This window comes from Mustela nivalis, assembly GCF_964662115.1.
Source record: "Mustela nivalis genome assembly, chromosome: 14".
NCBI classification, from domain to species: domain Eukaryota; kingdom Metazoa; phylum Chordata; class Mammalia; order Carnivora; family Mustelidae; genus Mustela; species Mustela nivalis.
Window position 1 is genome coordinate 7,022,851 of NC_139033.1, and position 23,755 is coordinate 7,046,605.

The window sequence follows — 23,755 nt, forward strand, 5'->3', positions numbered from 1 at the left end:
CAGACAAAAATAAGTTACCTTCCAGAAAACCCCTTGCGAGAGCCTTTCGGGTGCACGCCTCTGCGGCTAGGGACCGACCCTTTTAACCCCCCCGCCCCGCCTCCATCAAGCGTTCTAGAGGCTCTGGGGGTGCGTTAGGGTCTGGCGGGGAAACCGCGAGTGGGGTGGAGGCGTGTGTCGTTCAAATCCGAAGCCTATAGGTGCCGAGTCAGACCTGAAAGTGGGCAAGTTGGGTTGAATCTGGCTCTCTCATGAGATTTTCAGCCAACCCCCCCTCCCCCAAACAAAACAATAGCTTCGGAATATTTTTGAATAATGCAGCCGAATTCGATATGAGCGTCATCCCAAACGCAAACAAGCCTGCTTCTCTCGCCAAATCGGAAGCGGAGCGGAATTCAGGAAAAAGAGAACGAGAAGGCCTGCCCTCGCGCTCTCCGCCTCCGCGGGGGTCCCACGCGACCCCCAAGCCCGGGACCTCGGCGGCGGGGGCCTGGTCGCGTCCCAGCGCGCCGTGCTCCTCCTCTCTCCAACGCGCGCCCTCTCGCTGCCGGCGCCGCTAGGGTTAAAAGTTACCTCTCGGTTTCTTCTGCCTGCAGTCCCCCCCCCCCCGGGGGCCGGATGATGTAACCCCCCTCCCCGCGCCCTCCCCGCCCCCCTCCACCATGTGACACTTTAATTAATAATAGCGCCGTCAGCACAACAAACGCACAACACAAGGAGAAACTTGGTGTCCAGGGGAGGCCCCCGGCGGCTGGAGCGCGGCGGAGGCAGGCGCAGAGGCCGGAGGGAGCGGAGGCGAGGGGCGGCCCGAGCGCGGGGAGGGAGCGAGGCGAGCGGTCATGTGTCCGTGCCCCCTGCACCGCGGCCGCGGGCCCCCGGCGGTGTGCGCCTGCAGCGCGGGCCGCCTGGGTCTGCGCTCGTCCGCCGCGCAGCTCACCGCCGCTCGGCTCAAGGCGCTCGGCGACGAGCTGCACCAGCGCACCATGTGGCGGCGCCGCGCGCGGAGCCGGAGGGCGCCGGCGCCCGGCGCGCTCCCCACCTACTGGCCCTGGCTGTGCGCGGCCGCGCAGGTGGCGGCGCTGGCGGCCTGGCTGCTCGGCAGGCGGAACTTGTAGGAACGCGGGGCTTCTTGGTGGGGCCGGAGCCGAGACCCAGCCGGAGAGAGCAACAGGTACGCGAGCGCGCGCCGGGGCGCGGCGGCTGGGGACTGGTCATACCCCGCAGGCTAGGAGCGCCAGAGAGACCAAGTTTGCTTTCTCTTCTTCCCATCTCTTTTTTCCCCCTGTTCTCTTCTCTCGCCAGCCTTCTCCCCTCCAGCTCCTATCTCTCCTTCTAAGGGTCAGGTCGGTTCTGTCTTCTTTTCTCGACTCCTTAAGCGCATCTCGCCACTCTCCTAGTGGGATGGCTTGGCGGCGGGGACTTTAGCCTCCATAATGCCCACCAGCGCTCAAGTAAACACACAGCGCAAGTAAAAAGTGTGTTTGCAACGAGGACGTAGTTACCCGCCACGCCAAAGAATTACAGTCTGTCGCGGGTTCAAGGCAAGCCCCCCGTCCTCTTCCAAGCCGTCTGCTGTCCTAAGTCGCCAGTCTCCGAACCCTGTTCTCCTTAAGTGGCACTCCCTCGTTCCTCCCGGTGCGCTTCTCTGGACGCCTCCTCCTCCAGGTTTCCGGTGGAGCTCTTTCCTCTACGGCCTCGCGCACTTTGCAGTTTTTCTCTGCTTTGCCAACTTCTTCGCTCTTTCTGCAACGAGGTGTCCCGTTTAAGGAGCTTGGCCTCCTTTTCACCAGAAGGCTGAAGCTGAGATGGAGAAGGATGCCCCCAAAGTAGGCTGGGATCGGAGGCTGTTAGGGAAACCCCAAAGGGAAGTCTTAATAAAAGAGCATTTATTGAACTCCTTCTGGGTGCTAGGCCGTAAATATTTAGGGAGGGAATGTTTGAAAGCTTGCAGCACGCTAGGCGCGGCGTGCTGGTGGGAGTGGGGAATGAGTGTTGAGCGCCCACTGTTTGGTACCAGTGGGAGAAAGGTACTAAGCATCTTCTGTGCACTAGGCCCTTGGGGCTGGGGAATTTTTGAGCACTAGCTGTGCGCCTAGGGGACCAAACGTGTAAGGGATTGTCTTCTCAGATTCTGGAACAGAGTAGAACTGCGGAGAATGGGGAAGGAGAGAAAATCAGCTTGAGTCCCACCACAGGTGGATCTAGGGCTGGAAGGTGAAGGTCGAAGGTGAGAAAGCCGGCGGCTGGGGGGTGCCACGACCCACAGATGCCCAGCGTTCTGCCCTGGCGGAGCCCTGTCGTGCGCCGACACCCTGAGAAGCTGGCACTGCGCCCGCGGGGAGAGGCGGCAGCCGGAGCGTGGGGGGTGGCAGCGCCCGGGGAGCTGCGGGGGTGCGCAGGGTGTGAGCCGGGAGCGCGGGCGACAGATGTCGCGTGGGCCGGCGCAACCCGGGCGCTGGCGAGGAGAGGTGCGTGCTTCGGGGCGCTCTCTGCCCGGCTCCCGGAGGTCCCATCCGCCACTCCCCATCGGGGGAGAGGGGCTGCCCTCGGGTCGGAAGGGGCCAGGCTGGGGCTGCCAAATCCCCGGGGCAGGAACTATATTTTGGACGGGGCAGGGAGGGGGTCAGGAAAAGAAGTCCAGAGGAAGACGCGAAGCCCAAAGCCTGGAATTTGGGGAAAGGCGGAAAGAAAGTGGAAGGAGAGGGAAAGAAAAAGCGGGCGGCGAGACCAGGAAAGGGAAGATGGGGGGAGCTGGAGAGTAAGAGAAACTGCCTGGAGAACAAGTTGCAAAAGATAGTGGGAATGTGAATTAGAAGCAGGATGCACGCGAGAGGAACCCAGTAGGAGGGCCAGGCCAGGGCTTCCTGCGGTCTTTGCGGTCCAGGCAGGCTGGGAGAGCGCTCCCTTCTCGGGACCAGGCGGTGCGGCATGCTGGGCGCCCGCCGCGGGGGCTCACAGGCCGAGGGCTCGTCAGGGCTGGGGGTTCTCCAGCGCCGCGGGAGGAGGCTGCCGGCTGGGAGGGGGCGGGAGACCTCGGGTAGGGCTCGCGGGGAGGACCCGGGGTGCCTCTCCGCGCCCGGGGGCCGGGGGAGGAGCGGGGAGGCCGGGATTCTACGCGGGCAGGGGAGGGGTCCGATGGCAGTTTGGCTGGGCGGCGTCGCCAGGTAATTGGTCATTGTCGGCGTAGGGTTTATGACCCCCTCCTCACTTCGCTTCTGCCCCAGAGTTCCGGGCTGCTTCTGGACTCCAGGCCACTCCTGGGTTCCTCTGCCTCCCGCCTGGCGTCCCCTGCAACCACACCCTCCAGAGTTTTCCCTCCTCGGGTGCCCTAACCCCAGGAAGCCCGGCTCAGCTTTCCTGCAGCGCCGCGCCTCACTCCCTGGGGACACCGATGGAGTTGTGGACCACCCGATTCCTGAGCTTCCATCTGGGGGCTCGCCGGCCTTGGGCTCCCAACCTCGGTCCCTATGCCAGAAACTCTAGTTTTTTTCCCGCCGCCTACTGCCTACAGCTCGGGCCTTGCGAGTGCGTTTGACTTAATTGGGGGGAACCCAGGTTTCCCCTAGGCTCTCCCGAAACTTAGGAAGAAGTGAAAGAAAATCCACTGGAGAAAGACAGTTTGTTGAGTTCCATGTGTGGTCCTCTCCACCCTTCCTATCCTAGAGAAGTGAGAATTCTTGTAGGAAACCTTCAGTATTCCGGGGCCAGGGCGCTGAGTCAGCCAAATAGGGCAGGAAATTCTTCTCTTAGGCGTTAAGGGTGAGCTTGGCCATGTGGACAACAGTGTCAACAAACTTGTCCAGAGCCTCATCTGTGAGCCAGCAATGCATCTTTCAGAAGTCATCATTAACTAAACACACACACACACCTGTTACTAACTGTTCCCCATATTTTAAGTGGGGACAATAATAGTACTTTATGGCAAAGGTGTTGTCACGAGGGTGAAATGAATTCACATCCAGAGCGTTCTAGAACAGTGCCAAATGCATAAGAAGCAGATACAAACGTGAGCTATCATGCTTATGATTGTGCATTTAATAGTTTCCTTTCCCAGAGCACTGTTGGGGGGGCAGTCCCCCACCATCCCTACACGTCTTCTTGGGGAATCAGGGCCAGCCCGGCCAGGGTGGCACAGTGGGAAAGCATGACTTTAGGAATCAGATGGGACTGGATTTAAGTCCCAGCCTAGAAACTTGCGGGCAATGTGACCTTGGGTAAGAACCATAACCTTTCTGAGCCTAAACTGGAGCTGTACCTCTTCTAGGATTGTTGGAAGCCTGATCGGAGAGCATCCATTTAAAGTGCCCAGTGCAGTGCCTGGCACTTAGCTCACCCATCAGAGGCTATTACGAAATGGATAATGCCATTCTTATTATTTCAAAGAGGAAACTGAGGCAGAGAGGGTTCACTTGCATCCCAAAGGACTGGTGGCAACATCAGAAATTGGGGCACACAGCCCCTCCCAGATGATTTGGGGGGTGCAGGGGAGGAGGAGACTCAGGACAGCAAGCAGAGGGGGTGATGAGCTGTGAATTCTTGCACTAGCGAGATTCCCTTTCTGCGAGAGCCTCAGGGGAGGCTCCTTGGAGGCAGAGGAGGCCAAGAGGAAGATGGGTGTGATTTAACCCGTCACTGAGCAGCAAAGATGCAGGAGAGGGAACAAAAGATGCTTTCTGGTGAGCACTGGCTGGCAGGGGCGGGGAGAGGGAGAACTGTGCCTTGGGAGGGGGCAGGGAGGGAAAGAGAATACAGCCAGGGAATCTGGCTGGGAGAAAGGGGCACTGGTGGACAGAATCTTGCCTTGGGACCAAGAAGAAGGGGAGGAAGAGGACTCTGCAGGCCCAGGAGGCGACATGGTCAGCAACAAGAAAGACAACGGGCCAGCAGCAGCCTGCTTTAATGAATTAATGAAGGCCTGGCCTGCCGGCCAGACATGCTAACTGGTTCTTGGCAGGTACTTAGGGGACTAAGTAGTTAAACCCGGAGGCTCATCCCTCTAGCCTCCCACCCAGCCTACTGCACCCCTGCCAGTTTTACTTCTAGAGCCTGAAAGCCTAGACCAGGGGAGGGAGCAATCCAAAAGGAAGGAGACAGCTGTTGGGGAGGTACCCCCCGGGAAGGGGCCAGATGTGCAGGACCTTGGCAGCCTGCCCACCACATGGTCCCTGTCTGGAGTCACCCGCTTGCCTAGCAAGAGGCCAGGGCACAAGTGACTGAGCTGTCAGTGTAAAAACAGCTGCACCCGGGGATAATTAAATACACCCCCAGATGTGGGCTGCGTGGATTTGGCAACCTCTGGTTTTTGACAGGCAGCTTTTCAGACCTATATTGGGGGGAAGGGGGGAGATGTGGGGGCTTCTGTTTTCCCTCTGGTCACCAGTGTTAAGTGTGATAGGATTTCATGGGAACAATGGAATGCCCCACCGCGTGTGACTTGCTTGTCGCATAGTAGGTGTGCAATGATTATGTAATGGATAGATGTATCAGTCAGAAACTATGCAAGATAGGTAACCCCAAATTCAGCTTCTTTCACTTACTCAATAATCGCTTTGGAGGACCTACTAGGTGAAGGGCACTGTGGTGGTCACAGGAAGGACCATGACATAGAAGGCCCTGCCCTCGTGTACATTTTAGTGGGAAAAGACCGATGATAAGTTAATACAGATTGTTCTGGTTACTACTGCTCTGTAACTAGTTACTCCAAATCCTCATGGCCTAAAACAATTGTCTGATTATGCTTACACATTCTGTGCATTAGGGATTCGGACATGGCATAGGGGTGACCTGTCTCTGCTCCAGGCTGGGTGGAGGCTGGAATCATGCTGGGCATGGGGAGGAGGTCGTGGGGAATTGGCATTCATTTCCTCTGTGGCCCAGGCTTTTCCACAACATGGCGGCCTCACCGTGGTTAGATTCTGACCTGGTGACAAAGAGCCCCAAGACCAAGCTTCCAGGGGACAAAGGTGGAAGCCACTTGGCCTCTTCTGACCCGGCTTCAGAAGTCGTTTAGGTTAGAAAGAAGTCACCAACCAGCGCATGTTCCAGGGGAATGGAATGAAGACATCTCCCTGGGAGCCAGTGGCAAGGTTCTGGCATAGCACGTGGGATAGGAGATAATGTTGCCATTTTTGGATCACACAATCTGACACAAAGATAATTTCAGGAAGTGCCAAGGACTCTGAAGGTATTCCAGGAAGGCAGTGTAATAGAGAGCCCAGGGGACTCCTCACCTACATGAGTGGTTAGGGATGGGTACTTTCAGGAGGAGCCAGGGGGCCTGTGACTTGATTGACAAGAAGGAGCCGGCCGTGAAGGCTTGCAAGAAGGGCGTTCTGGGGGACATATAGGAAGACCAGTGGTCTGGGAGGTGAGATTTTGCTCCATGTGTCTCAGTAAGAAAGAAACCCGAGGAGTGTGGCTAAAGCCACATGAACTTGGGGAAGAAGAAGTCTGAGAGGCAGGGAGTGGCTACATGAGGCCGTGGCACAGAGCCCAAGTTGGTTCCAAGTTCAATAGGAAGTAGGGGGTGAGAAAACCAAGCTCAGAGAGGCTTTCATCAGTAACGAGATTCACAAGTGCAGATAGTGAATGAGCAGGTGCTTTGCAGGGGGGAGGGGGAGAATTAGATGTGACACAGTAGGGAGGACTCTGCTCCTTGTCATGTAGTTGCACGATGCACTGAGCACCAGCTATGAGCCGGGTGCTGGGATGCAGGGATATAGGGATGAACTAGTCCCAGCTCCCGGCTCAGAGGCTTCTAGACTTCGGGAGCTGGAGACCCTGGCTCTGACTCTCACCGCAGCCTCTCTGTGCAAATGAACAAGTTCACCTGCTGCCAGGGTCTGAGAGATCCTGATTCCTGCACCAGTTCACAGATGCCCAGCCCTCAGGAGCCTCAGAATGTTGTGGATATTGGCTGGATTTCTAGCACTTTAAGAAATGTCACCATTCAACTTAGCCTCATCTCCCTGTCTCTTTCCTGCCCTAAACTGTTGTCCTGCTATGGGAGGGGGTGTCTCTGTTTTAACTCTGTCAGTGAGATGCATTCTTTTATTACTGCTAAATGCCCAGGGAAGGAGAAATCTCCTTTACCTTCCCATGGGGAGAAAATTGGCTGCCCCCACAGAGTGTTGTCATCCTGGACCTTTGTTCTGCAGACCGCAGACCACAGACTTGGGCAAGATGGAATTAAATTGCATTGGGAAAATTTATGGGACACCCCCCCCTTTTTAAATAGCTTTTTCTTGATTGCAAACAATATTACAATTTCCTTATTAAATATTTGGAAAATGCTGAATAAAAGACAATTTTGTGAATTGTTTTTTATCTTACTACTCACTATGAACATTTTGAGAGGCTTCTTTCCATTTTCAAAAATGGACTGATGGGAGCTTTAACAAATGGAATGACTTGCTCTAGATATTTATTCTCTATAGCCTGACTTCTCCTTTTCAGCACAGACATTTCTCCACTCATTGTGATATTTTCTATGACACCCTTAGAGGTTGCTCGCTATTTCATTATTTGGTTGTTCCAACATTTACCTTCCCAATCCACTACTGCTGGACATTTAGATCATTTCCAACGTGAAGAGGAACATCTTTGTGTATAACTCTGGGAACATCATGGACGATTTTCTGGTGTGTGTGGTTTTTTGTTTTTTGGGTTTTTTTTTTTTTTTTAGATTTTATTTATTTTTTTGAGTGGGGACACGAGTCAGGGTGCAGACGGCAAAGCAGGTTTCCCGCTGAGCAGGGAACCCGATACAGAGCTCAGTCCCAGGACCCTGGGATCCTGACCTGAGCCGAAGGCAGAGGCTTAACCCACTGAGCCACCCAAGTGCCCCCATGGATGATTTTCTTAAAAATGCCTCCAAGTGGAACTTTGCTATCAAAGCATATGTGAACATTCTTTCATTATAACCGTTGTCTAAAGGGCATAAAATGTAGTAAAGGTCCAGAAGGGCTTTCTGGATAAACGCTGCCCCTCATTCCCATATCTCAGTCATGTCACTGACTTCTGGAGTCGGATGTTATCATCCTCAGCTCAATCTGTGGTATTTTGTGGGGAATGTTCTTTGTGGAACATACCTCTGGCTATTCCTGGAGGGCCTGGGAATGCAGAGGACTCCTTGCACGCCCATCCTGATGTCGGGGAGGAACTCCAAGTCCGAGCAATATTACTAAGAGCTTGGAGAATCTTCCCTGACTGCCGGCCTCTGCCTATCACCATGGTACAGCCAGGCACCGTGTACATCTGACATTCTTCAACCTAGCACATGGTACTTAATAAATCCTGAAGGATGCTAACCTACTGAAGACAGGGAAACTTAGCTTTGGAGGTGGGGGGTAGTCTTCAAAGTGTGGGAATATGTCAGGGGCAACGGGATGGATTTAAGAAGAGGTACTGCTTTCAAAGACAGCCCGGATTTAAAATGTTTTAGGCGGCACATCATGGGGCCTAAGTCTTGATTCTGAAATTTTAACCATTGGTCACTGTCATATTCACCTGCATTTTATGTGGAGGCAGGACAGCGTGGTGGAAAGTCACGTGAACTCTGGAGTCAGGCTTTTTCCATCAGGTCCAGATATTTGGCCACCTATCAACTATCCCTTTACCTTCTTCTTCTTTTTCTTCCTTTTTTTTTTTTTTAAAGATTTTATTTATTTATTTGAGAGAGAGACAGTGAGAGAAAGCATGAGAGGGGAGAAGGTCAGAGAGTAAAGCAGACTCCCCTTGGAGCTGGGAGCCCGATGTGGGACTCAATCCTGGGATTCCATCCTGGGACTCCAGGATCATGACCTGAGCTGAAGGCAGTTGCTTAACCAACTGAGCCACCCAGGCGCCCTGTCCCTTTACCTTCTGAGCAATGTGGGACGTGTCACTGATGCTCAGAAAATGGTAGAAAATGATCAATGGGAGTCCGGGATATGTGTTATTATTTGAGATCAAATTCAGTCTGTGGGTCTGTACTCATAGTACGGTGGGAACTCATAGGGGACTTTTTAGAGCCTTTTGTTTAAAGCAGTTACCAGTGTTGTGTCCCCTACTTTGTGGCTCACCAGCAGCCTGCTTAAGCCACTGACCTCCAGGACGGGACTTCCCAACCCGGGTGACACTGGCTTCCAGGTCCCATGATGGTGCCAATCATATTTCCTTTGCCCATCACTATAGCCCAGCCTGGGAATGGTGACTAGCATAGAGCAGGCATCCAGTAACTATGAATGAATGAATGAATAATGAATGAATAGATAAATGAATGAATTCGAGGGAGGCCTCAAGAAATTTGGAACCCCCCCCCCCAAATTACACATAAAGTTGGTTGATGTCATACTCCCGTATTTCTCCCTCCTTGAGAGAGAAACTAAGGTTTTGATCCAATCCTCAAAACATCTATGACCCAAAAGGTCACCATTCTAGAGATATAGCCAGGGCTAGAGAGGACTTGAGAGACCACCTAACCCAACTCCCTTAGTTTCCAGACAGTGAAACTGAAGCACAGAGATAGATATTGAGGGTTAAGATGAAGTGGCCTTCAATGCCAGTGACTCTATCTAAGGGTATCCCAGTGTCTGGGCAATGGTTCCAACCTGGTGGTCTCCTGGCTAAATCTGGCCTGAAGCTGGGTTTTGTTCGGCTCCTGTGTCTCTCCCCGCTGCACTGAAAAATCATGTACTTTCTTAAAAAAGCCTGAATTTCCAGTTTTTCTCGAACAAATGGAAAGATCTGACAAGATCTGTATTCCTATGGATGAGTATCAGAAGCCCCTTTAGATGGTACACAGACTTTCTTGCTCACCCTGACCTCTTCTGGGCACACGTCACTGGATCCATGCGTATATATAAATTTGCAACCCCTCCTTTAGGGGACCACTTTGTCAGACATCCCTTGATGTACACGCACACCCACATACACACATACCCTATTTTAAATAAGTGAGATCATCTGTCCATGTTGTTCTGTAATATGCTTTTTCTCCACTAAAAATAGATTGCTGATCTCTTCCCATGTCAACAAAGAAAGGTTTCATCATCCTTTTTAATGGCTGCATGGTGTTCCACTGTTGGACGAACTATGATTCACTTATCTGTTCCCCTCTCCAGGGACATTTATGCTGTTTCTCATTTGGTGGTAGTATAAACAAGGTATATTCTTGTTTGGGCAATTTTGTGAAGAAAAAACAAGTGAAGTTCCTAGCAGTGATATTATTGGGTCAAAAATGCATATTATAACATGGGGGTACAGCCGGCAAGACTACTGTAGAAAGGGTCTGCCCATTTGACTTGGTGTCAGTTCTCTGCTGCCTTGCTGCCTCCCAACCCTCAGTGCGACCCTTCTGGAAGTCCAGTTAGTGTGCACTCAAGGTCCATCTGCTATAATTTCATAGTGGCCAGAAGCTCTCAGTTCTTTGCTCTCTCCTCACAGACTTTACACAATCAGTGGCCACTCACCATAGCACTGATCACTGCTCACTGATAGATTTGGTAACCACTCCCTGAGGCACTGATGACCCCTCACTGAGGCATGGATGGCCAGTCACTGAAGCACTGATAACCAGCCACTCATGGAGGCATTGATGAACACCCCCACTGAGGCACTGATGACCTCCCACTGAGGCATTGATGACCACTCACTGAAGAACTGATAACCAAATACTCACTGAAGCAAGGATAACCACTCATTGAACTGCTGATTACCACTCAGTTAGGCACTGACAAGCAACCAGTCATGGAGGCACTGATGACCACTCACTGAGGTACTGATGACTGCTCAGGTACTCAGGTACTGCTCAGGTACTGATAACCAACCAATTACTGAAGTACTGATGACCAGTCACTCACGAGGTACTGATGACCACTCACTGAGGTACTGATGACCAACCACTTACTGAGGTACTGATGACCATCCACTCACTGAGGCACTGATGACCAACCACTCACATGAGGTACTGATGACCACTCACTGAGGTACTGATAACCAACCGCTCACTGAGGCACTGAAGACCAACCGCTCACTGAGGCACTGAAGACCAACCGCTCACTGAGGCACTGATGACCAACCGCTCACTGAGGCACTGATGACCAACCGCTCACTGAGGTACTGATGACCAACCACTCATGGAGGCACTGACGACCGCTCACTGAAGCAAGGATAACCACTCACTGAACTGCTGATCACCACTCACTGAGGCACTGATAACCACTCAGTGAAACGCTGATGACCACTCACTGATAGCCTTGGTAACCACTCACTGAGGCACGGATAACTGTTCACTAATAGCCGGGCACGGGGCACAGGGAGTCGTCGTCCCTTCCCGCAGCTGCCAAATGGCCTCTTCCTCTTTCACGTGTCTCAGATCTAGCCTTCTCTCTCTCTCTCTTTCTTTCTAAGATTTTATTTATTTATTTGACAGAGAGAGAGAGAGATCACAAGTAGGCAGAGAGGCAGGCAGAGAGAGAGGAGGAAGCAGGTTCCCTGCTGAGCAGAGAGCCTGATGCGGGGCTTGATCCCAGGACCCTGAGATCATGACCTGAGCTGAAAGCAGAGGCTTAACCCACTGAGCCACCCAGGCACCCCCTTTCTTTTTTTTAAAAAGATTTATTTATTGGGGTGCCTGGGTGGCTCGGTCAGTTAAGCATCTGCCTTTAGCTCAGGTCATGATCCCAGAGTCTTGGGATCAAGCCCCACAGGCTCCCTGCTCAGTAGGCAGCCTGCTTCTCCCTCTCCCTCGGTCCCTCCTCCCTGCTTGTGCTCTCATTCACTATCTCTCTCAAATGAAAAAATTTTGAAAAAATCTTTTAAAAGATTTATTTATTTATTTAAGAGAGAGAGAGAGAAAGAGCACGAGTGTGAGTGGGGGATGGACAGAGGGAGAGGGAGAGAGAGACTCTCAAGCAGAATCCTAGCTGAGTGCAGAGCCTGACACAGGGCTCAATGCCAGGAACCTGAGCTCACGACCTGAGCTGAAACTGACAGGCAGATGCCCAATGAACTGACCCACCCAGGTGCCCCAGGCTTCTGTTTTTTTGATCCCCTTGCCCTACCTTCTCCTCAGCACCCACCTTCCTAAGTGGGCAGCATGAACTACAGAGATGAAGATTGAAGACACAGACCAGAGCAGTGTTCCTTCTAGGAGGATTCAGCACAGACACCTTTGTCCCCAGGATTCTTAGGGGCTAGGACTGACTATTGGTCCCACATGAACTCCACGGTCAAAATCAGCACCCTGAAGGGGTGCCTGGGTGGCTTAGATGGTTAAGCATCTGCCTTCAGCTCAGGTCATGATCTCTGGTCCTGGGATCAAGCCCCACATCGGGCTCCCAGCTCAGTGAGGAGCCTGCTTCTCCCTCTGCTTGTGCTCTGTCTCTCTCTTTCTCAAAAAGAAAAGAAAAAGAAAAAAAACATCAGCGCCCTGAAACCAAAGATGGAAAGGTGGGGAGGTTGCCACCATTATTCGCTTCCTCACAGATTCACTGTCACCCAGCAAGTTGAAATGAGCACCTACTCTGTGCAGGGCATGGTGATGGGCTCGGGGGACATAGGATAAGGGGGAGAGACATGGTGTCTGCAAATGCACAGGAAATATTCTGGGAGGCTTAGGGCTGGAGTGAGGGAGCTTTCCTTTTATTTCTATATCCTTCTCTGCTGTTTGAATTTGTAACTCAACACTTGGGCAAATAGCAAGAGCCAAAAAAGTGGTATTTTCTTAAATTAAATATTGAGACCTCTTAGGAGGGGACCCAAGAGTCCTCATCTCAGATATAGGAAGAAGCTAGTGAGCCTGGGACTTGATCCACGGCTATAGCGGGGCTCGAAGTTCACAGCTTCCTGCCTTTGCATGCACAGCAGGGGGACAGCACAGTGGCCCAGGAGGCAGGACCTGAGGTTCCATGTTTTCCCCTCTGCCCTGATCTCACTGGGTGAGGGTGGAAATAGGGACTTTTTTTAAAAGGCAAACTTCCATGAATCTCCTCAGCTGTGAGCTTTGGTTGTGAGTCAGCATTTGAGAAAGTTTTTTATGAGCTAAGTTTGAGGAAAAACATTTTAGGGGCAGGATAGTGGCTCAGAGCGGGTAATGGACTTTGTTTCTTAAAAATACAGCTGACTGGGGAATGTGAACCTCAGTGTTTATAGTAGCAATGTCCACAATAGCCAAACTATGGAAAGAGCCTAGATGTCCATCAACAGATGAATGGATAAAGAAGATGGGGTATATATACACATATACACAATGGAATATTATGCAGCCCTCAAAAATGAAATCTTGCCATTTGCAATGACATGGAGGAACTAGAGGGTATGATGCTAAGTGAAATAAGTCAGTCAGAGAAATATAATTATCATTGTTATATGATCTCATGTCATATGTTGTCATTGATATGTGGAATTTGAGAAACAAGACAGAGAATCTTAGGGGAAGGGAGGGAAAAATGAAGATGAAATCAGAGAGGGAGATAAACCATAAGAGATTCTTAATCTCAGGAAACAAACTGGGGGTTTCTGGGGGGTTGGGGGAGAGGGATAGGGTCGCTGGGTGATGGACTTGGGGGAGTATATGTGCCATGGTGAGTGCTGTGAATTGTGTAAGACTGATGATTCACAGACCTGTACCCCTGAAACAAATAATATATTATATGTTAATTAAAAAAATGCAGCTGACCCTTGAACAACATTTAGGTTTGAGCAGCATGGGTCCACCTATATGCAGATTTAAAAAAAAATACCGTACAGTACTGTCAATGTTTTTTCAATATGATTTTTTAAATAAAGAGTTTATTTACTTATTTTTTGACAGAGAGAGACACAGTGTGAAAGGAAACATAAGTGGAAGGAGTGGGAGAGGGAGAACAGGCCCCCCAGGAGCAGGGAGCCTGATGCGGGGCTCGATCTCAGGACCCTGATATCATGACCTGAGCCGAAATCAGATGCTTAATGACTGAGCCACCCAGGCACCCCATACAATTTTCCTAATTAAATTATATTTCTCTAGCTTACTTTATTGTAAGAATACAGTATATAATACCTATAACGTGCAAAATATATGTTAATTTGACTGTTTATGTTATGAGCAAGGCTTCCTGTCAACAGCAGCTATTAGTAGTTAAGTTTTGGGAGAGTCAAAAGTTACACGGGGTGGGGCATGGGTTTTCTGTTGCACGGGGCGTCAGCGCTTCTAACCTTTATGTTGTGCAAGAGTTAACTGTAGTTAGTTGTATTTATTTATTTGTTCATTTTAAATTTGGGGGGAGAGAGGACAAGGGAGCAGGGGGTAAGTAGAGGGAGAGTGAGAATTTTAAGTAGGCTCCACACTCAGCACGAAGCCCGGCGTGCTGCTGATCACAACCTGAGCTGAAACCAAGAGTCGGAGGCTTAACCGACTGAGCCACCCAGGTGCCCCAGTGCTCTTAACCATTACACTATTTTGCATATCTGTACATCCCTTTATATGGGCATATAGAAATATATAAATATCTGTATGTGTGTATAGACACGCACCCATATACATATATTCATTAAAGGAGAATGGAGTCATGCTGTTTGGCCATTTGCTCTTTTTACTTAAGAGTTGTAGCACACTTAGGGGCACCTGGGTGGGCACTTGGGTGGCTCGGTCAGTTAAGTGTCCGATTCTTGGTTTTGGCTCAGGTCACAAACTCGGGGTTGTGGGACTGAACCCTACGTCAGGCTCTGCGCTCAGCATGGGGTCTGCTTCAGATTGTCTCTCCCTCTCTTGCTCTTTCACTCTCTTTCCAATAGATAGATAGATAGATAGATAAAATCCTAAAAAAAAAAAAAAAAAAAAAGATCATAGCACACTTAGATCTACCTCTTTCTAATATGCAGGTACCTCAGTTTATTACTCCGGTCTCCTACTGGTGGAAATATGGGATGTTTCCAAGCTGCTCCCTTACAGATAAAACTTGGGGGGAACACTCTTGAGCACATTTCAGTGACTACGTCCACGGGTAAGCTCGCTGGCATAGCAGGTCCCATTTAAGATCCCCAGAATCGGGGATGCCTGGGTGGCTCAGTTGGTTGGACGACTGCCTTCGGCTCAGGTCATGATCCTGGAGTCCCGGGATCGAGTCCCGCATTGGGCTCCCAGCTCCATGGGGAGTCTGCTTCTCTCTCTGACCTTCTCCTCGTTAATGCTCTCTCTCACTGTCTCTCTCTCAAGTAAATAAATTAAAAAAAATATTTGAAAGATCCCCAGAATCGTATGCACAAGCACCTTCTCCGACTCTGGGCTGTGGTGACGTGGCCTCCATTGGCCAAGCAGAGACAGGCCTCTGATGTCCATCTGTCTCTAGGGACACCAACCATGCAACCGGACAGGGAGCTGCACTGGGAAGCCCTTAGAATCACTCATTCTGGGCTTAATGACTTGCAGGTAGGAAAAGTGAAAATCCTTTGCTGGTCCTACCTAGTTTTGCAAGAACAATTCATTCCTCCCATGGATGGAACTGATCCATGCCATTAAGAGAGAGTTCTCTTCCCTCTCCTGATACCATCCTCGTCTTCCCTTCATCACCAGCAATCAACTGCAGTGTATCTGCGCAGCCTCACTCTGCATAACTTTGGGATGCAGGTCCCTGCTCATCATGGTCCCCTGACTGAGCTGTATGTGTCACTGCCCCTGTGCTTTGCTCCGTTCCTTTCCCCACTTAAATGATCCTTGCTTCTTCCAGTTATTGAAAAAAGTATGAATGCGTCCCTTAAAGGCCAAGTTCGAATCTTGGCTCCTCTCTGAAGCTTGCCTAGTGAGCCCGGCCACACCCTGACTTCTGGGCTATCCATACGCCTGTGGACGATGGTCTTCCGCAGTTCTGGCCTCTGGCACGGCACGTCTCTCCGAGGAAGGCTGGAGGCACATTGAGGGCAGGCACTGCGGCCTCATCGAGCGCACAGAAAAATGCTGAGCACAAAGTCAGCAGGCTCCGTAGCACCTAGAGGTGGCTTCTTTCTCTCTCTCCATCCTTCCTTTTTTGGGCGTAATCATCTCAGGCTACTGCTGCCGGGTTCCACTGACTTTTCGAAGATCAGTGTGACCAGGCACCAACAAAGTGAGTTTTTAGGGATTATGAAAGCAGATTTTCGTGAACTAAAAGGACTGTGTTGATCAGCTGTGTTGGTGGATGACTGATTCCCATGAAAACCAAGAGCGACCATGCAGTGATGCAGACTCTCTCACGGGACAGACAGGGAATCGGGGCTTCGGTGGTGGCGGAGGTCTGTGGCCCGGTAGGGTGGGAGCCGGGGAAGTACACACCCTGGTCTCATACCCCATCAGCGGCTTCTGTTGGCTAGACCCAGCAGGAAAACCGACTGGCGCGGTTCATACAGGTCGATATCCCGGATTCTTTACAACTCAGAAAGGGATCTCCCTCCCACTCTGTGCACGACTTCACTTGATTTGTATGGCTCACATGGCAAGTCGCTGGCAGCCTGCTTTGGACTAACATGCTGTCCTCTGCGAACTTCTAGCCCCTGCTCACTCTCCGGCCTCACCCCTTCCCAGCCCCATGGCCTGGGCTTTGCTGGAGCCACCTCAAGCACCTTGAGCTCACTGGGATATTCTATCGCTCTGTTCTTGCCCTTGTCCTGCTTCTTCCCTTCCTCCCTGCCACTCCCCCGTCCCCTTACGCTGCTCCCTCTTCCTCGTCCATCTGACATAATTCACCTGCCAGAAAACCCATCCTTTCCAAGTGCACAACTCAATGATTTTTTAAAATTATATTTCCAGAGTTGTGCTGGCCATCCCCATAATCAATGTTAGAGCATTTTCATTTCCCCCACAGAAACCCTGTGTACCCATTAGTGGTGACTCCGCAAGTCCTTCCCCACCCCACAGTGGTGGACAACCACTAATCCACTTCTGTCTCTAAAGACTTGTCTCTTGTGGGTGTGTCACAACCTTGGAATCATACAGTATGTGATCTTTTGTGTCTGGCTTCTTTCATTTAGCATAACGACCTCGGTGCTCATCCAGATTGCAGTGTGTCAGTCTCCTTTTCATGGCTGAATAATACTCTATTGCTTGGAAATACTCTGTTTTATTTATCAGTCGTTGGACGTGGGGTCGTTCCCGTGGGGTTGTTCCCGTGGGGTCGTTCCCACTGTTTGGCTATTATGGATAATACTGCTATGAACACTGACATACAAGTTTTTGTGTGAACATATGTTTTTATAAAGATTCTATCTATTATTTGAGAGAGAAAGAGAGAGAACACAAGCAGGGAGGAGAGGGAGAAGCAGGCTCCCCACTGAGGAGGGAGCCCGACATAGGACTTAATCCCAGGATCCTGAGATCATGACCTGAGCCGAAGGCAGACGCTTAACCTACTGAGCTACCCAGGTGTCCCTGAATGTATGTTTTTAAAATAATTTTTTGAAAGATTTTACTTATCTGAGAGAGAGAGAGAGCATGAGCAAGAGGAGGGGCAGAGGGAAAAGCAGACTCCCCGCTGAGCAGGGAGCCTGATGTGGGGCTCGATCCTGGAACTCCAGGATCATGACCCAAGCTGAAGGCAGAAGATCAACTGACTGAGCCACCCAGGCACCCCTGAATATGTTTTTTTAAAATAATTTTTTGAAAGATTTTATTTAAGAGAGAGTGAGAGAGATCGTAGTAGGGAGAGGGGCAGAGGAAGAGGGAGAAGGAGAAGCAGACTCTCTGCTGAGCAGAGAGCCTGACACAGGGCTCAATCCCAGGACCCCGAGATCATGACCTGAGCGGAAGGCAGTCGCCCAACTGACCTGACTCATCTAGGTGCCCCTGTATGAAAATACGTTTTTCGATTCTCGGGGGTATGTGCTATTTTTTCTGCCCTTCCTGGATGCCTCATCTTATCCTGGCTGATTCCCTGGCATCCCTCAGTCCTCCAGAGGAGTCCGCCTCTTTCTCTCAAGAGCTCTGACTCCCCCTTTCCCTTATGGGGTCCCAGAGTTCACATTTATCTGGACTTCTCTTCACAAGACACTGTCATTGATACCAAGCTCTTCTCATCTCTTTCTCTTGACTTCTGAGCCCCTTACAGGGCAGGAACTATGTCATTGGATCTGTAACTAGCCTGTTCTTGTTATGTTCGGCAGTGAACGAATGAATGAATGGATGGGAGCAGAGGCTGTCCTATAAGCCTGCCTTGACTATGGATCTGTGAAATAAACAGATGAGTGTCCTGTTCCTGCTTTGGAGGAGCAAAAAGGCAGGGTGGTTTGACATTCTCTCTTTTAATCACAGAAGATGCTTACGTCTGAAAACAGAAATGGGGGCGTGTGCATACCAATGTTCATTTACGGAAGGCTGCTGTGTGGACAGGGCTTTGGCCGGGGTGGAGGTCGGGGTGGGCACTATATCTAGCTTCTGGGGACCCTTTCCTCCAAATCAGAGCTCTGTATCTAGCAGCTCTCTCCCATCCCCCTCCACCTCCCAACATTCGACATTCGGGGCTGGCTGTGCACAGGCTCAAGGCACTGACGTCATCCCCAGCAGCTGTCTGCACGTGCCTACTGACTGAAATACCACTCTTTATTTCTGCAGGTTGGTGAAAACCCTGTGTCCTTGGAGAAAGCTGGTTCCCGTTTTCCTGAGGGGGAGCCCGGAGCTTGAAAGGCCGCGGTTGGCACTTCGAGAAGGAAGTGGAGAGGAGCCTAGAGCCAATAGTAGCAACGCCGAAAGGGACTGGGGAAGCCCTTTGCATATCCAGCTGCAGAAACAGACACCCCAATGCTATTTACATACAGCTCTATATATAAAAAAAGAAAATATTGAATATTACTACTCAGTGCATGTCTTGTCGAGGACGCAAGTCCCCTCCCTTTCCTGCACCTTCCCATGTGGACTTTGATACTTCCATGTCTGGGGCACTGGAAGAGAGATGCCTACTGTGTACCTAGAAAATGTGCAAAGACTGGTGGGAATTAGCTCCAGAGTGGACCAACCACCTGGGGAGGGAATGCTGGTGGAGGAGAGGGTAAAATTGCAAAAGGCAAAATAGAAGGAAAAAAGAAAGAAAGCGAGGAGGAGGAGGGGCAGTCTGGGAGTCCTTCATTTCCAAAAGTCTTGACAAGTCCTAGTCTCTCTGTACCTGTGTGTAGGTCAATAGCCAGTCCCACTGTCAGAACAAGACAAAAGGGATTTTTTTTTTTTTCCTACCAGTCTGGTGTCTCTGGTGCTTCACTTAAATTTTGCTGGTGCTGTGTTCTTGCCGGTGCTGCCATGGCGTTCTGTTGCCAGACTGCAAGGCCAGGGGACGAGAGAGTTCTATTTTGCTGTTTCAAATTCTTTTTTTAAAGGGACAAGTCGCAAAAGTGCCACTTGAGAGTCTCTGCTCTTTCTCTGTGGGGATGAAAAATCCAGAGGTGTTTTGGAGCAAACCCTGGGGTCTGGGAGGGAGGAAGGGAGGGGGAGGTACCGAGTGCTTGCTGGTTACTGAGGTGGAAAGCTGACCTCATATGTGACTTGTTTGCTTTATCCTCTGCCCCTGAGAAAGTACCCTGGGAGTACAGCCCATGGCCTCTCCTACTCCCCAAGGGGATTTCAGGGCTTAGATTTTATGGATTAAAGGGCCAAGAAATGGCTACGTTCTGGTCAAGGGTGATTTATAAGCAAGAGGCACTGGGGGAGGGAGCGGGTCACTTAAATGAAATGCACCAGCATCTCACTGACTGACAGAAGGTCTGATTTTTTTGTTTGATTTCCCCAGGATGAGCTACTATTTTCAGAAGTTTCTAGAAGGGCTAAAAAAAAAAGATGTGTGCTGGACTGAGACTTGGCTGCAAAGACTCTTCAGGGAGCAGTGATTATATTTTGCTTTTATTTTTTGAAAAATGTAAAAGAAAGAAAACCCCAGGTATTACTCCTCTGTGCTGGGTCTTACACAGTGCCGTGTGCAAAGCTGAGATGGTGGGGCACCAGGCTTCAGGGTCAGACTGTCATTCTGCAGGCCACCACCCAGTCCCTATGGGCAGGGGGGTCCACTGGGCTGATTAGCAGACACCCTTGCTGTTCTAAGAAGCCAGCAGAGGGATCAGCCGTTGTTGAGGTTGACATGGGGCTGAATTATTCCCCATAGGCTTTGGTGAAAATTACCAGGTCCTTTAGAATGCAGGACCTTTTAGTGCTGTTGCAAGCTGGGAGCTGTCTTTCTTTCTTTCTTTTATCCAGGCCTTATGTTTTCCTAAATAGACCTTTAAAGACAAATGTGACCCAAAGCTGCTGAAGGTGAGGGCAGCCCCCACCCCCACCCCCAGCCAGCTTGTTGATGGAGAACTTGCTTCCTTTCATTCTGGGGGCCCTCCCCTCCAGTTAATTTTGCAGGGGATGGGTATGTAGGCAGGGTCTGCAGAGAGCAGCAGGCGACATCCCCAGCAAGCCACGAACTTAGAGAAGGCAAATTAATTAGAATGATAGGAAACACAGTCCCTGTCTCTGTATCGTCCCTTTCCGAGCCAGACACTAGAGTCTTTCCAGCTCAGCCTATTTTTTGGGGAGGGGGTTTTCATTACTATAATGGTATGTGATCACAGCTCTCCGCTGCCCTGAGGCTGTACCTTCAACACGGCAGTAGGGCCCTGCTGACCATCTAGACACGGGAGAGGGGGAAAGGTCAGAGAATCCCTTTCTCAGCCCTGACTTGCCTACCAGCTTCTGACATTTCTGAGGGAGGATCCAAATCCAAATGCCCAGGTTGGCATTTGGGGCAATTTTGATTTCAATGAAGCCACACCGCTGAGAACTGGGCACCCTTGACCTCCTGATGGAGCTTTACAGCCAAGTCCCTTGTACATATTCTCTTGTATTAATAGAACTGTGTATTTATCTAATCCTGGCTTTTTCTTGCACATCATTAATTTGAGTGCACTTCTCGACTGCCCCGATTTTTGACAAGGGGTTGTTTTTAATGCTTGTTTTTATATGAGATTTGACTTCTTGATGGACATTTGTATTAGGAAATTGAAGCATGATATATATGTATATATTGTCCCCACCGTCTCGGAGGCTGCATTACTTGGATTGCATGAGATAGTGGGGTGGTGTTTCTTCTTCTTCTTCTTCTTTTTTTTTTTTTTTTTTAAATATTTCCACAGTGTGCAAAGTGCTGGCACCATCCCTCCCTCTCTCCCCCGCTTTTCTCTGGCTGCCAAGGAGTCATTGATTTTGATTAGCTTCACTGCAGAGCGTCTGTGAAGAGAGGGAGAGGGAGGGAGGCTTTGAAATAAATTTTAAAAAAGACCTCATATCGGGTTTCAGCAGACAGCAGAGTGTGTGTGTGTGTGTGTGTGTGCATGTGTACATGCGCGCTCGCGTGTGCATGTCCGTGCAAAGCAGAGGGAGGCCTCTGAGATCATTGTTTAGGTAGCTTGCTGCATAATGAGGTGAGGAGGAAACAGAAGGGCCTCCTTCCTGGTGGTGCTGGTTGCTCTCAGAGGGTGGGGGTCCGGGAGCCACAAGGATCGGAGCCTCCTGGGACCTCAACATTTCCCTTCCAAATTAGATCCATTCCCTTCTGGAAGCTTCTCTCCCCATCCCCCAAAAGCAAGTAAGATCTCTTTACCCCATTTCAAAGTTGGGGTTCCATTTCACGATCCTGGTGCAGATGTAGCTGGAATAACAGATTTCTGGGGGGTGGGGGGGGGAGCACTTTCCCCCTCTCTGGCTGCTGTCCATGGTCCTACGCCATAGGCACCTCCCAGAACCCAGTTCCCATTTTGTTTTCCTCTATTTCTTTGGGCTACTGGAGACTTCTTTTCCACTTCTTCCAGTGGTCTCATTTAAGAAATTCTTTTTGATTTTGATGGGAAAAAAGTGGTAATTTAAATAATATTGTCACAGGACCACATGACTTTGGTTTCACAATTTACGTTTCTGATGATGATAAATCCAGTTGGTCCTGCACCTTTGGGGACACTGGTTTGCCACTGTGGACTCTTTGAGTGGCCATCTGGTATCAGAAGCTGCAGTGATCAGAACACAGATTTTGTTCTTCTATGTGGATACCAATTCCTTTTCTGACTCTTTCCTTAAGTCAGCCTGAGCCAAGCAGAGTCGGGAGTTGCTTAGGGGTTAAAGAGGGACAGGCTAGACACCCTGGTCTACTCCCATAGTGATGGAGAATATTGATGTCAGAAGTGTCATTTTAAAGCTTAAAACCAAAAGTTTTGTGGTTTTTTAAAAAAAATATTAATGTTCATTCCATACCTATTTACTGAGCACCTACAATGTGCCAGGTTGCAGAATCCCATCTGGGAAGAAACTTAGGTATGGAGCACCGAGGGGCAGCCCTGTTTGGAACCAGATGACGCTAATTGTCCCTTTCTGGTCTGGTTCATAGTCTTTAACAGATTTGTCAGGTCATCCCTATGACCCCAAGCCTCGCTGGCAGATTGTTCTGTAGTATTGCTATTTACCGAGCACCGCACTATCGTGAAGGCAATTTAAAAGCCTGTGATCTCAACACACTCCCAGTATGAAGAGACTGGTTCTTGCTGCTTCACATGGTAACAAAAGCCACCATCGACAGCGCATGCTCACCAGCCCGGAGCCCTGCGCTGAGTGCTTAACACGTGTCCCCTCAGTTATTCCTCATACCCATTTTGGAAGACAGTAGTTATTATTCCCATTTTACAGTTGAGGAAGCTGAGACTCAGACATTTTGCAACTTCGCCTAAGGCCGCACATACAGAGTGAAGTGGCCAAGCCAAGATTTGAACTCAGGTCCGTGTGACCACTCCCCAAACCCATGAGGTAACTGTACCCTGCTACACTAGATGCCCTCCTGAGCTGCTCCAGGGCACTGCTAGTTCAAGGGCAAGCACAGCCTGGGACCCAGCAGGGAGCAAGGAAGCCTGACTTAGATCCACTGTAAGGAGTGTTGGGTTTGAAGACACTCCAGGACAGGGTGGATGGTTTAGGTGGGGATTTTATGTATTTGTTCCCTGCCATTTGTGTCCTTAATTTCTATAAGGTCCCTGGAAGGAGCATCTAGTTTGCAAACAGGGCCTGTTCAACTTACTTCCTAGGACATGGGAAGCTTTTCTTACCTCTCTCCTGTCCCCTCCCTGACCTGAACCCTTAAGTCTTTTGCACTATACGTGCCCAAGAGCCTATGTGTGTATGTGGCAGACACGGTTGTGGGGGTGTTTGGAACCTCACCGAGGCCTCTGGCTCAGCCAGAGACGCAACAAGCTTGGGAACATTGCGTTCTGGGTTCTAACCTTGCTGGTTTGTTGTGCTCTTTTGTAAGAGGAATTTCGTACCTTGGAGACGCTTTGTACATATTTGTAATGACTTTATTAAAAAACTGGTTGTGTGCTTCCAGCCAGAGGCCTTTGCGTTTTCATTTCCTTTTGAAAGGTTGGTCCCCAAAGATCATGGGAGGATCTGGCTGTGCACCCCAATCTACCCTGGGACAAAAGGCCACACACTCACTTCCCTTCTCTGTCTTATTTCTGAGGACTCCCTAAGGGGAGGACTGGCCTGAACAGTACCCTTGGGTTGGCCAAGAGGTTGAGGGAACTTGCCTGACAGTTCAAGGTCAGTGCCCAGAACCATCACTTATGCGTGGTGCCATGCAGATGAGCTAATGGCTGTGCAGACTCATGTCGCCAACTATGGGCACACGGGTCTCTCTTTCCCTTACATTTACCTGCTCTAAGATGCTTGAGCGATCAAGTTGTAGTCTTTTCCTAAGAATGGTGGGCTGAGGACAGGGTGTTTTTCTAGATAATAGATGCTTTCTTTTCCCTTGGGGAC

General features: G+C 50.3%; 1 protein-coding gene across 1 annotated transcript; it reads left to right on the forward strand.

The window, feature by feature from the left end:
- Positions 1–728: 728 nt before the first annotated feature.
- Positions 729–23,320, forward strand: HRK (harakiri, BCL2 interacting protein). Its single transcript, XM_082699810.1, has 2 exons — positions 729–1,171; positions 18,542–23,320. The coding sequence occupies exon 1, from the start codon at positions 840–842 to the stop codon at positions 1,113–1,115; it is 276 nt and encodes a 91-aa protein (XP_082555936.1). The 5' UTR covers positions 729–839; the 3' UTR covers positions 1,116–1,171; positions 18,542–23,320.
- Positions 23,321–23,755: the final 435 nt, after the last annotated feature.

Bases quoted from the DNA above. Each gene is read 5' to 3' on its own strand.
- HRK (XM_082699810.1), top strand. From the start codon at position 840: ATGTGTCCGTGCCCCCTGCACCGCGGCCGCGGGCCCCCGGCGGTGTGC.